Source organism: Canis lupus, chromosome 3 (genome assembly GCF_003254725.2).
Source record: "Canis lupus dingo isolate Sandy chromosome 3, ASM325472v2, whole genome shotgun sequence".
NCBI classification, from domain to species: Eukaryota; Metazoa; Chordata; class Mammalia; order Carnivora; family Canidae; genus Canis; species Canis lupus.
Genome location: NC_064245.1, coordinates 91,670,296 through 91,684,666, shown reverse-complemented (window position 1 = coordinate 91,684,666; position 14,371 = coordinate 91,670,296). Strand labels below are relative to the sequence as shown.

At 57.7% G+C, this 14,371-nt stretch overlaps 1 protein-coding gene across 1 annotated transcript in view; it reads right to left on the bottom strand.

The window, feature by feature from the left end:
• Positions 1–13,616, bottom strand: part of RNF212 (ring finger protein 212) — a 29,861-nt gene extending 16,245 nt beyond the window's left edge. Inside the window, exons 1-4 of the mRNA XM_025437856.3 lie at positions 13,463–13,616; positions 11,232–11,293; positions 4,113–4,187; positions 433–489 (exon numbers count right to left, since the gene is read on the bottom strand). Coding sequence (XP_025293641.1) covers positions 433–489; positions 4,113–4,187; positions 11,232–11,293; positions 13,463–13,571 — 303 coding nt within the window. The 5' untranslated portion in view covers positions 13,572–13,616. The remainder of the gene's footprint in view (positions 1–432; positions 490–4,112; positions 4,188–11,231; positions 11,294–13,462) is intronic.
• Between the last annotated feature and the right edge of the window lie 755 nt (positions 13,617–14,371).

Below are 14,371 nucleotides of genomic sequence, written 5' to 3'. Positions count from 1 at the left end.
CCAGGGCCCTGGAACCCGCAGTCCAGACAGCGTGATGCTGTGGGGAGGCTCAGCCTCAGCCGGGGCCCCCCTGGGTGCTCCCCTACGCTCCTCCATCTACGCCCCACAAGGCATCTCAAGTCCGCTCTGAGACTCCAGAGGAGAGTATTTATTGGGCAAACAGGCATTCTGACTGTCCTTCCATAAGGATTCCCCAGGGCAACCTCACAGCTGCCATTTGTGGAAAAGGGCCCGAGTCCTGGGATGCTAGTGGGTCCGTGTCAGCGTTCCAAAGTGAGACTGCTGCCGTGACCCTGGCTGGGTCCCCAGGTGGCCACACGCAACAGCAGACAAGAACCCCACGGGCTGTGGGTCAGGACAGGTGCCCGCGCAGTGGCCCGCCACCTGGAGACACGGCCTTGGTTAGCGAGGCCGCCAGCCCCCCGGATTTACCTTTTCTCTATAGAAGGCCAACAGTCTCCTTCTGTGCTTTTCTTGAAATTCTGAAACCTGAGAAGAGAATACGTGTCAGCTGCTGGCAGTGGGCCGCTACCGCGCAGCAAGTCCCAGGCGCAGTGGCCGGGAGGGGCCTCCAGCGCAGGCACAAGCATGCTCTGCTTCCCTGCGCCCTGTCCCCCTGCCCGCCTGCCGGCCCAGGCATGGGCTCTGCTGGCTGCCACCCTGGTCTGGAGCAGAGCTCGGAGACGCTGTGCTGGCCATGTGCGCAGCAGCACGTGTGCCCGAATGCAATGCTAGCTGAGGCAGCGTGCTCCATGTGAGGTCACAGACAGTGAGGGTGGCACCGGCCCCTGTGCCTGGGGCTTCAGTGGTTCTCGGGGCCCAGCCACAGGACAGGACACGGCCCAGCAGGCCAATCAGCGGACCATCCCTTTGGCAGCAGCAACTGGATCACGGGATGGCCTCCTGACCAAGCAGCACCAACTGGAAACACCCTGGAAGTGCTACGTGGACGGGCTGGCCCAGGAGGGGAGACCAGCGCAGGCCGCGTGCCACACCAAGTGGAGGGGAGTGCTTCTGAGAGCCCAGGCCCTGGTCTGGACCCCCAGGCCCGCTGACCCGGGCCTCGTGCCACCTCTGATCTTCCATTTACACGAGCCCCAACTTGCACATAGCAGCAGGACCTGAGAATGCCAGTGTCACCCAGAAACTGCCACCTGGGATCCACCCAGAGGAGGAGACGGGCATCCCACATCAAGGGAGATTTCCAGATGGTGACGCCTCCCCTCCTGGAATGCTGCACTGTAATTGCCAATACAGGGCTCTGCTGCCCCCGGGCACAGGCACGGCCCCACGTGCTCAGTGGCCTCCTCTAGGTCCCACACTGTCCACGCGGCCCAGGACTTGTTTAGTGGACGGACACGAGGGCGGGCCCTGGACCCAGGCTCCCTGGGCTAGCACATACCCGGGCAAGAGCTGCTGTGGACAGGACAGCCAGCCCACAGCTTCGGTGCCTCCCCCATGGCCAGGCCACCTCCTGAAGAAGGGGCCACGGTTAGGAGTGACCAACACCCCCTTCCTAGACTCCTGCATCTTCCAGGGGATCCCACGCCCTTGGGGCCTGGAGGACACGATACACAGGTCCCGTTCCCCAGGACAAAGGCTGACAGATGTGGGCTCTGTCTGGAGCATCTGTCTGGTGGGGGCGCCATGAGGGCCCATCATGTTGCCCCCATGGGCACCCTCATCTTCACAAGGCCATGTCCAGAAGTGCCCCCGATGCTCAGTGACGGCCCAGCTTCCGGGCAAGGTGTGGGGAGGCAGCAAGGAAGGGTGGCCAGGCCTAGACCTGAGGCAGGGGCACGCACGGCCAGGAGGGCTTTGGGCAGACCTAGAGCCCCCCATCCCGCCCCACAGTCGCCCTCAGCCAAGATGGGGCTGACAGTCCGTCGCCTCAACAACATGGTCTCGTTCCTCAACGGGCTCCGTGCCCGCAGCAGGAAGAAGGTATCACACAGCTGCCCGTAAGCCTCATGTCCCAGAACAGGGCCCACCCTGAGACGCAGGAGGCACATGCGCTGGAAGCGACCGCAGGACAGCCCACCCGGAGCGCCAAGGAGCAGGGCCGTGCCTGCACTGGCACCGGGGCCCAGCACGGCCTGAGGGCGGGCGGCGGCTGTCCTTGAACCAATACAGGCAGAGAACAAGCGTGCGGGCCTCCGTGGCTGACACAGTTGTGACCAGGCAGTGAGGCCACAGCCAGGACGGGGTCACGGAGAGCTGAGCCTGGGAGGCCTGCGCACAGGATGCTGAGGCAGGGGGCAGCATCAGCCCCATGTCCGTGCACCGCACACCTGTACCAGGCAGGGGCCTCCGGGATGTCCGGCCCTTCAGGAGGAGCTGCTGTGGCTGTACCGGGTGGGCAGGGGGTGCGGACACCAGCAAAATAAAATCTGAAAGGGCCACGAACCTCATCCAGTAGAGTGTGCCCCCCTGGATGGAGTGGGCACCCGTTTCCTGAGATTTTTACAGAGAGCAGAGGCTGAGGAAGGCCAGGCCAGGAGGCGACGGGCAGGGAAGCTGTGGGACGGCCCGGGGGACCATCTCCTTGGGCAGAGCCACGACCTCTGTGCGGCAGGTGCAGGGCGCCTGGAGCAGCCTCGTGTGCACACTCTGACCCACCGACATGGGCCAGCTCCGATGCAGAGGTCGTCAGGGGAAGGAGAGAAAAGGTTCTGCTTCTTCTGACCAGAACAGGAGGGGTGACTTCCTGAGGGCCTGTGTGAAGCCACCTGCTGTGGTTCTGGGGCCTGGGCCAGGGCCTCAGGGGGGTTTCATGCTCTTTACGTGGGTTTTCTGCCCCACGAGAAATTCATACCAAGAGGAACCTAAGATACACACCAATTCATTCATTCAAGAATAACAACAGGCCCAGTATGTTGACAGACACACATGTGAAATCCCATCACGTGGCCTCTGGAAATGGCTTCGCACCCTGACTCGGGCACGTGGCCACGGGACATGCAGCCCAGAGGCGTGAGGCAGGTCCCTTGGCAGTGGCCCCCCACCCTTGTGCGGGCACAGGCTCTGACACGGCACGGGGCTCTGACACGGCACAGGGCTCCACGGGGCCGTCAGGAAATGCCATGTCCTCAGCTCCCGTGGTCGCCAATGCCAGGGCTGTGAGGACCTCCCAGAACGTGGGCAGCTTCTGGGCTTCAGGGGCCTGGATCCCCTGTGGCCAAGGCAAGGAGACCTCCAGGCCCTCACCTAGCACTGGCCCGGCGCCACTACTGTGTTCTGGGGCATCTGTGTGTGGCCCGGGCCCCTCCCAGGACACTGGGCTGAGTGCAGGCGCACAGCCGTGACACCGTGGTGCTTCCGGCTGCGTGACAGTGGGAGACGAGAGGCTGTGCAGAGGAGGGGTGGCCTTGGCAGGGCTGCTGGACCACGGCCTCCAGATGTGCAACGGGCCCAGGGTGGTCAGCGTGAGCACAGCTCTCCCTTGGCCCCCTCCCATGGAGGGTAGGTGGGAGGTGGCCTGCAGCGGGGGGGGGGGGGGGGGGGGGAGCTCCCGTTAACAGAAGGGGGAGAAGCAGGAGGGCTGGGGGCTGGAGGGCTCCCTTCTCTCCCAGGCAGCTTCTTGGAGAGAACGGCAGCCCACACATGGTTCAGTGACATCTGGGCATTCAGGCGTCTGGGGCAGGGTGAGGCATGAGGAAGGATTCACGACACTGGAGGGAGGAGCAGCAGGTGAGATGTGGGGGACGAGGCACACGTGGTGAGAGGAGCAGGGCCGGGAGGAATACAGGTGCCCGGGATGGGAGAGTGTGCCTGAGTGGACCGTGACCCTCAGGAAGGACAGCCTCACGAAGCAGCCTGCAGCCTCGACTGGGGCCCTTCACAACCCAAAGGTGAGGCCTGCCCCAGACTGAGAGTCAGATGACAGCCATGTCCCCACACACAGCAAAGGCATAAGCAGCCACAGCAGAACGCAGCCGAGGGCTCAGGCATAGCGAAGGCAGCAAACACGTGCTGATCCTAAATCCCAGAGGGACTGGTCTCAGAGCACGTCACACAGGGTCTCCGCTGACATCATCACAAACTCGCGTCTCTGATGCGTGCTGGGCGGACGGGCGTCATGCTGAGTGAGAAGCTCCACATGCAGCGCTCACCTGGGAGGTCTCTCTTGAGTACTTCTTGCACAGGCCGTCTATGCCCATGAACAGCGCCTGGATATCCACGTCGGTCTGAAAGGGAGGGGAAGCGGAGGTCTGTGTCACCGCTTCTAACGCGGGCATACAGACCCCGGGGAGAAAACTGCACCCCGAGATCTAGAACTAGCCACAGACAACACCAACCATCATGTCCAGATGTCCAGGAGCCCTGGGAGGGTCGCCCATGTCCCAGCTGCCAGTGGCTGTGGCAGGCGAGGGGCTCCGGGCACCTGCTACAGGACAGGGGTGAGGTGAGACACACCCCTACCTGGAAAGACACCCCCAAAGGCTGAAGGGGGAAGACAGAGCACACACACGGAACTCAGGAGGGAAAAGGCAAAGGAGCGCGGCTGTGACCCAATCACACCAGACTGAAAAGCTGCAGGGAGAGACTTGTGTGTCCTCCCCGTCTGGTCTTTAGTCTGGACTGTAACCAAGTCATGAACGTCAGGATGGTGGCTAGGGGGCCATCTATGCCCCCCAACTCCACTAAAACAACAGTGAAACTACATCAGGTTAGTGTGAGAAACCAGGCCACGTGCCATGAAGGGCAAGGCCTTCTGGAGCAGACAGCAGAGGGGCCGGCGCGGATCTGGCTTTGGGAGAGGACGGGCCAGTGTGGGGACATGGCCTTGGAATCCACGCCCGGGTGTCAGAATGGTGGGGACCCTGCACAAGGCTGCCTGGGCAGACCAGGGCATCATGGTGCGGCATGGCCTCCAGGTACCTGTGAGCTCTGCTCCGCACCAGTAAGACCTGCCACGCTGGCACATGGCTTGATGCCATGGCTTAATGCCACCGAGCCTCCATCTCCCGAGCAAGGCAAGCACACGCGGAGCCTTCCCTGAGGGCCGTGCAGTGACTAGGCAAATGAGGAGAGGAGTGCCCCTGAGAGAGCATGGCCAAGCCTGGTGCTCAGCAAGGGGGAACCGAGATCTAGAACTAGCCACGGTCAAGGTCAATGAAAGTACGTCACACACAGACCACCCAAAACTGGACAAAGAGCTCCAGGGTCAGAAATGCAAGCACCTGGAAATGCTGTCACCGATGTGTTAGGGGCCACATCACAGGTCCGTGAAGGCCAGGATGGCACGGGGGGTGTGTGGAGACAGGGCAACCAAGGGTTCTCCAGCCTAACAAACGCCTCCTGCACCGGCCAGACAGGACACCTGCGCAGACAACTGCCATCACATACGGGGTAGCCATGCCGTGGAAAGAGGTAAACAACAGAGGAATATGATCAAAGCACCAGAAAACATTAATTTCCATTAAAGAATTCTAAGCCCAGTTAAAATATGCTTCAAAATGGAGGCAAGAGGGCAGCCTGGGTGGCTCAGCAGTTTAGCACCACCTTCAGCCCAGGGTATGATCCTGGAGACCCGGGATCGAGTCCTATGTCAGGCTCCCTGCGTGGAACCTGCTTCTCCCTCTGCCTGTGTCTCTGCCTCTGTCTCTGTGCCTCTCATGAATAATAAAACACACACACACACACACACACACACACAAAAACAGAGGCAAGAAGAGAGGTCCTTTTCAGACAAACCAGAGAACTTGTCACCAACAGGAGACACTGTCTTGAGGTAGGAAATGGTTCCTCGGTGGGAGCAGGGGGTTCGGGGGCCAATGAGGAACACGAGGGAAGGGGAAATGGGTTACCCAGACCAGAATGGCGACCGCACACTAGCTGCCCTGTGGGGCTCTGTGCAGGCAGAAGAAACCACACGCCAGCAGGGTAGGGGCAGGTGAGACAAAGGTAAAATGGCAGAGGTCTCTGAGGGCCTCACATCGGCAGGAAGGTCTAGGCCACATCAGGGTCTCTGGGGTCATGGAAATGAACTCTGTCTTGGTCTGAGTGGTGGATACGTTCAGGTCACAAACAATTCCCAGAGCCACGCACCTGTATCTGTGCACTTTCCCCTATTAGGCTTCAACAAAAGTCAGTAAAAATAACAAGTAAAATTCCCTATTTCTCAGTCAACATACTTTCAGAAAATGCACAGGTCACAGGAGTAATTGAGTAGAAATTTCAAAGTATTTCAAAGTGAAAGTCAAAAAAATGTAAAGAAGCCAAACACATACAATCCAGGCAAGGATGAACAGAGGGGTGCCCCAATCCCATAACACAAATCCCACCCATCTTACAAAACAGACTAAGTCCAAAGGAAAATAAAGGAAACAACAGAGAACATAGCTGAGAACAAATGTAAAGTGCAGATAAACACTACTTCTCTGAGAATGCTGATAAAAAAAATAAAACGAGGAAGATTGTTGAAGAATAAAGAGAAACTGCAGCAACTATTACTTTGATGAGAAAGGGACATCGCTACAGATCTAAGACTCTGAAAATACAGAATACCGCAGGCACGCTGATGAGACATTTGAAAATCTGGATAAAGTACACAAACTCCTAAAGAAAGACCACTCACGCTGACCCAAAAATTAGGAACTCTGAAGACTCCATATCTAATTAAAAATGTAAAACCTGAGAGGCCTGGGTGGTTCAGTGGTTGAGTGTCTGCCTTCAGACCAGGGCGTGACCCCGGGGTCCTGGGATTGAGTCCCACATCGGGCTCCCTGCGTGGAGCCTGCTTCTCCCTTTGCCTGTGTCTCTGCCTCTCTCTCTCTCTCTCTGTCTCTCAGGGATAAATACATAAGATCTTTTTTAAAACAAATTAAAACCCTAGTTAAAAACTTCCCCACAAAAAAAAAAAAAATTTCCCCACAAAAAGCCTTCTAGGATCAAATAGTGCCACCCATGAATTCTAGCATACATTCTCTGAATAACGCCCCCCCCCCCAAAAAAAAAACTAGAGAAAATAAAAATGAAAGAATTTCCAACTCCTTTTAAGCCAGTGAAAACCCGACTCACCAAAACTTGAAGAGAGTATCTATAAGAAGAGTTACAGATTGGTTCTCATATGAACACAGGCACAAAACCCCTCAATCCCTCATGCACATGTAGGCTATACTGCATCACAACCAAGTTGTAGTGTTTAAAATTTGACTGTGGGTATAGGGACACCAGGATGGCTCAGTTGGTTGAACATCTGACTCTGGATTCAGCTCAGGTCATGATCTTAAGTGGAGCCTGCTTGAGATTCTCTCTCCCTCCCCCCTCCTTCCCCTCCTCCCGGCTTACATGCACATACATGCTCTCTTTCAGTCTCTCTAAAAGGGACCCGGACCTACTGGCCCCTCCAGGGCCATGCTCTCTTTCAGTCTCTCTAAAAGGTAAATAAACAAAATCTTCAAAAAAAGAGAATTCTACCTTGGGTTTTTTTTTTTTAAAGATTTTATTTATTTATTCATTCATGAAAGAGCAAGAGAGAGGCAGAGACCCAGGCAGAGGGAGAAGCAGGCTCCATGCAGGGAGCCCGACGTGGGACTCGATCCCGGATCTCCAGGATCAGGCCCTGGGCAGAAGGCAGCACTAAACCACTGAGCCACTCGAGGATCCCCTGCTCTGGGTTTAAAATTCTAAAAATAAATACAATTCACTACATCAACAAAATACAGTAAAAAAAATCAAATGACAACCCTGATATTTACAGAAAAACCATCTGATAGAATCCAACATGGCTCCTGATAAAAACCCTTTAGCAAGAAAGCCAGGGTACCACGAATACGTCATGGTGAACCACTGGAAGCTTGACCCTGAAGTCACAAAGTGACAAAGGACACCACCATCACCACTGTGTCTCCTCGTAGCCTGTGCAAGGAGGAAAAGGTGGCAGAGAGAAAGAAAGGGAGGAATGACACAGAGATTGAACATTTGGAGAGGACATGGTTGTGCAGAGAGAGACTCTAGGAAAAGCTCCAGATCAGCCAACAGTATTATCAAATGAAAACAAGGAGACTAGATAAAAGCTAATGAACAAAATCTACTGATTTTTATATACCAGCAATAAGCACAACAGAGATGACATCTTAAGAGGTGAGCAAGGTATCACCCCAAATCATCGGGGCCCAAGGATGAAGCTAACAGGGCGCAGCCTCAGTGCAGAAAATCACCACTGGAACCAGAGCACAGCTAAGTACACGGAGGGGCGCCATGCTTGTGGACTAGAGAGTCCACGCTGCAGAGACGTCAGCTTTTTTTTTTTTTTTTGAGACGTCAGCTTTATCTACGTTACTGATTAAGCACCAACCCAACAGGACCTAGTATGTGTGGAAACTGACAAGTTGGTTCCAAAAGTTACATGGCACGTGCAGCAAACAGCACCCGATCTCAGTGACTCATGGAGGACACCCGTTTCCCGTCTGCACATGGATGGCCTCCGCTCGGGGCACAGCAGCTCTGCTTTGCTGGGTCACCAGTATCCACTTGGCAGAGTGGGAGGCTTTCCAGTAGAATGTTTTGGGGCCAGGCCTGCAGTGGCGTTGCTCCTGGAAGCAGGGGGGAGGCTGAGTCTAGCTGGAGGCCAGCAGGCCAAGGAAAGCTCCCAGCCAGACCAGTCTGCTGTTCTAGTGGCTGGTGTCTGTTTTTCTCCCCCCTACACAGAAAGGTCACCCTCCCAAATGCCCCCTCTCTGAGTTTACGCCAAACCCAGGTCCTCGATGGCATGTGGTCTTATCCTCCTGGTCCTGGTCCCACCGTGAGCAACCTCTGACCTGGGGCAGGACAAGTGAGTCCACTGCTCAGAGGACTCACTGGGGTCCGGGGGAGACCAGAGAGCATTGGTTCTGCCGCTGTGGGTTGTTCCTCCCCCACATCTCCCCAGGGCCCTAAGTGAAGTGGGCACGAGGAAGAGTACCCCAACCACACATGGCCCCCAGGCCCACCTCCTCACACATGGGACCCGGACCTACTGGCCCCTCCAGGGCTCAGGGCCTCCCCACTGTAGCCATCCTTCCCCATCTCCAGCCTACATGCAACCCCCTTGTTGTCCACACATCCTTCTGCTCTGCTCTTGGCTTTTGCCAGAGGCTCTGTCCGCAGACGGGGATGCTTCCCAGGCCCCGTAGGCTCCTCGTACCACCTGATAGATAAGGCAGTAGACCGTACTGAGTGTGAAACAGTAACGGCCCTTTTCAATGACAAACAAATGAACAAATACAAGTGGTGCCCTGTCTGCAGAGCAAAGGGGCAGGTGTGGGCAGCTCTTGTACTGCAGGTCCCAGGAAATCAGCTTAGCCTATTACAGTGTGTTTGGTTTTAACAACAAAAATCCCATTCAGAATAGAAACCATCAGGGGTGCTGCATTTAGCAAGGATATGTATTGTTTTGTGAAAGTGATTTCCCACATGTGCACACACGGATGCATTTGCGTGCAAATCCACACACACAGTGCCATGATCTCAAGTGTCCTTCCTGCTATAGGCCAGAGAAGCCATGTGTGCGTGGTCACACACAGCCGTAGGCAGAGACCTAAAGGCAGTGGGTGAGGGAGCAGTGGCAGGTCAGAGTCGCTGGCCAGGGGACCAGGTGTCTCCCAGAGGCCAGGCCACAGAGCCACGGCATGAGGGGACACAGGTTTTCCTCCTGGAAAGCTGCGATACATGCCCACGTCTGCAGATCCCTGTGACTGCAGGTGAGAAGAATTTCGAGGAAGCAGGGGAGAAAGCAGGGAGAATGGCTCTCAGGCGTCGTGGTGGTGGGCACTCATGCGGGCCCGTGGGGCACAGAGGAGCCAAGCCCTAGGGAGACTGCGGGAAGGAACAGTTAGGAACAGTGTCGGTGCCCTGAGCAACTTCACTCACATGCACAGAGAACAAAAGAATACTTTTCTCAAGCATCTGTGGAACATTAACAATTACCACGTACCAAGCCACAACAAAAGTCCTGACAATTAAAAAAAGAAACCATATGGCCATATTCTCTGGTCACAAAGACATAAGACTAAAAATTTTCCACAGAGACGATAGAGGAGATAAAATCTAACCTCTCAGACATTAAGGAACATTTCTCCTGAATAATTCTTGAGTTGAAAAATTAAGTCACAAGAAAGATTAAAGACTATTTAGAAATGATAAAAAAAAAAAAAGATGCTTGAAGTGACGTAGAAGAGCAGCAAACAGAAGGAAACAGACCATCCTAAATACACTTATTAGAAGAGGAAACGAATGACCTGAGTGTAGGGCCCAGGAGGGCAGGGAAAGGCCAGGGGCGCCCCCCTCAAGGGCAAGCCTGACCAGCTACGCCAGCCAGCAGAACCTGGCTCTGTGGCCAAGGGGTTAAGCTGATACATTTAAGGGAAATAAAGCGCTTCCTATTAAGTTTAAACACTTAAATCTGTGCCCTTATTTTTCCACTCCTAGCAATTTATGCTACAGAAATATTCTTACACGTATGCAGAGACGTGGTAAAAAAATAAAATAAAAGGTTCGCTGTGAGATGGAAACAGTGAAAACCTACCCCCTCCAACCCCCCGGAAAACACTGAAATACTATGCAGTCTTTTCAGGGAGTGCGAGTGTGCCAAAAATACCAAGTCAACTGAGAAAACAGCATTTTGTAAAAAGATAAGTCACAGTAACACACAGAGCAGGAACTATACTCGCTTGCTGACATCTGTGGGAAACAGGATTTGGGCAACTTTCACATTCTCCATTATGATTTTGTCTCATTTAGATCTTGTGTGACTTTGTGTTATGTTCTAATCAGTAAAAACAACCGTTAAAGATTAAAACAACCGATCAAGTAAGTATCTTAGAACCTAAGTATAAAGAGAATAATCATTTGTGACTAAGTTCAAACCAAGCTGGTTAAACTGGTGTATTTCACAGAGATGACAAACGACCTGTATTCAGCCTCCTGCAACAGTGACCACCGTTAAACCTCCCCTCACCTTCGTGAGGAGCTAGTCTTGTGCTGAAGAAACCTATACAACTCATCTTCATTTCCTGGACACATACAGCAAACGACGCAGGGGCCAACCTATGGTCAGGAGTTACCTGTACGAGGGTTCAAAACTGAACCGAAACTTGTACTTTACTCAGAAATCTTGTAAGATCCTCTAGTTGATCTCACAATATGAAAGAAAATCTCAGACACCCCAAATGACTACAAATGACTACAAATTGAATGTCGAATTAAAAAACAACACTAACATTCAGATAATACATATTTCAACTTACATGTTTTGAAAGTAAAAGCGTGCGACAAGGGACTTTACAAATCAAGCACTCATCTTTTCCACCTACAAAAGAAAAGCAAACTTTACTGTATTATAGTGAGTAGTGATTTTTTTTTTTAAGATTTTATTTATTTATTCATGAGAGACAGAGAGACAGAAAGAGAGAGAGATGCAGAGACCCAGGCAGAGGGAGAAGCAGCTCCTTGCAGGGACCCCGACGTGGAACTTGATCTGGGACCCCGGGGTCACGCCCTGGGCTGAAGGCAGATGCCCAACTGCTGAGCCGCCTGGGGACCCTGTGAGTAGTGCTTCTGAATGTGTACCATTGCAGCTTAAAATCACGGTATTTCTTCAAAAACATACAGGCTCATAGCACTTAACATTTTCCACGTTCAGAGAGTAAGGCCGTGCATGTGCACAGAGTTGAAGAGATTCCTTCAACTAATAATCCATTTTCCCCTGTTTTCCCAAGATGCTCCGAAATAGTATGAAGATCAGCAATCCTCAAACTCAAATGTACTGCAGAATTTCGTACAATTAGGCTTTGTAATGATATCCTAATTTAAAATTTTTAGCTATTCAAAATGAAAACAGGTCCTTTCACCCTGTCCCGAGATGAAGCACAAGTTTCGTTCCGCCCCCGGGGACTTACCTCTGCAGCAGGAGACAGCTCACTGGGAAAGAGCTTTGGGAGTGTGTGCTGAGCTCCTGCTGCCCAAGGGCCCTGTGCCAACACCGCCCACCTGCTCTTCTGGGCGGCTCTGCACATCCCGCTCCCCAGGGCACTCCCGTCACCCCCTGGAAAACCCGCTCCCTGCATCTCCTCGCCTGCCCCCACCTGGCACCAGAGCAGCCCTCGCTGCGTCCCGGGAGAACTCAGACTCCAGTGGGGGCTGCAGGGCTCTCGACCTGTGCTCCTCCCCAGCCGCACACGTCTGAGCTCTGCTGTCTCACGAGCGAGCCCGGGTCCCCGAGCAGCCAGCAGCCCTAGGTTCCTTGCCCTTCCCGGCGGCACACCTGGCCCAGCCCAGGCCCCCAGCCCAGCCCCCCTCCCCCCGCCCTTCCTCTGGCCCAGGGTGGCTGAGAACAAGAACCAGGAAGAACAGCCTCCTCGCTGAGACGTGCCTTCACAGACGTGGACTCCAGGATCCCGGCGCTGAACCCGCCACGCCGCTGGGCAACCCCCACTTTCCTGGGTGTCGCCCACCAGCCCCGTGGGGGCGATCAAACAAGCCCTCGCCTCATCTGAGGACACAGGCGGGATCTTCCTCCGTTTCCCGCCTCTCCGCCACTTCCCACAGAAGGACCCACTCGGCTCTGCCCCGCCCCCACAGCCCGTGGGACGAGGTCCTCGTGGAGAAGGAGGGGCGCCCCGCCCCCACAGCCTCAGGCGGCCCCTTTCCATCTTGCCGGCGACACCGCCCGTGGCCTCTCCTGCAGCTCCCACCCTGGGAGCGGGGTCCGCCTGCAGGCTCTGCTCGCCCGGAGCCGGAGCCGGAGCCCGGAGCCCGGAGCCCGGAGCGGGCGGCCTGGGGTACCAGCCGGCCCTAAAGCCCAGCAGCTGCGTCGGGGGCCGGGAAGCGAGAGACGTGAGCGAGGGTCGGCGCTCGCGAACCCACGGAACACGGAGCACGAGCGCTGACAGCCGGCGGGAGGGGCCCAGACGAGCGCGACGGCTCCGCGCAGACAGACGGCGGACGGACGGCCGCGGAGGGGTAGAGGCCGGCCGCGAGCGCCAGGGGCCAGGGACCGCCGCCCCCGCCCAGCTGGCCCGGTGCCGCCCCGACGCGCTCGCCCCGCCCCCCCGCCCCGGGGCAGCACCTGCAGCCTGCGCCCCGGCCCCGGCCCCGGCCCCGGCCCCGGCCCCGAGGGAGCGGCCTCTCGAGCGCACCGGCCTTGCCTGACAGCCCCGCGGCCAGGTCCCCCGCGGCCACCGCCTGCGCCGAGCTCGGGCCCTGCCCGCGCCCCCGACCGCAGCGCCCGCGGCCCCCGGGGACCTGGCGCCACGCCCGGGCCGCCCCGACACGCGCACCTCAGGTCGCCGCAGGCCGCAGCGGGGCCGACGGTCCGGGCCGCGAGAAGGGCCGCGCGTTCACGCACCTTTTTTCTTCCTTCAGACCCTACTTATTCGTCCCTGAGAGACACGGAGGGGAGCGGCAGCCCCGCGGGGACCCCCGCCCCGGCCCCGCCCGCGCCCCCGCCCCGCCCCGCCCCGGCCCGCGGCGCCCTCACCTTTGCGGAGGCAGACGTCGCAGTACACGTGGCCGCAGTTGGTCAGGCTGAAGCGCGACGCGCGGGGCGGCGGCTGGAAGCAGCGGTTGCAGAACACCCAGCCGGCCATGGCGCCCCCGCCCCGCCCCGCCCCGCCGCCTCAGGCCCCGCCGCCCGGAAGCGGCCCCCGGGCCTCTGCACCTGCGCAGACCCCGCGGGGCCCCGCGCCTGCGCAGGAGACGGCGCCGCTCCCGCCAAAACCCGGCTGGGAGACCCCGAGCGCGGCGGGAGGAGCGTGGCCCGGGGCGCGGGGGCGCGCACGCCCGCCCGGGCCCCTCGCCCGTCACCGTCACCGCAGGCCTCGCTGTTCCGTCGGGGCCGCCGTGCGGCGGGTCAGGCCGCGGCCACGGGGTCGGCGCCCCCGCGGGGGCCCACGTGCGCGCACCGGGAAGGCGCGGGCGCGGGCGCCGGGCGGGTGCGGCCCTGGCGGCTCCGGAGGGCTCGGCGCGGGCAGGACGGTGGTGGCGGCGGGACGCGGTGCGGGCGCCGGGCGGCCTGGGGAGGGGGACGCGGGGCTGACCCCAGACGCCGCGGGTCCTGGGCACACGGGGTGGCGGAGCCCGGAGGACCCCGCAGGCCCGGCGGGGCGGGGGACGGGGCGGGCGGGGGACAGACCAGGCGGGGGACGGGCCTGGAGGGGAGGGCGGGGGCGGGGGACGTGCCTGGATGGGGCAGGCGGTGCATGGGCCTGGACGGGGCGGACGGGAGGGGGACGGGCCTGGACCGGGAAGGCTGGGAGGGGGACGGGCCTGGACAGGGATAGGCCTGGACAGGGCGGCGGGCGGTGGATGGGCCTGGACCAGGAAGGGTGGGAGGAGGATAGGCTTGGACAGGGACAGGCCAGGGCGGGCCTGGACGGCTGGGCAGGCC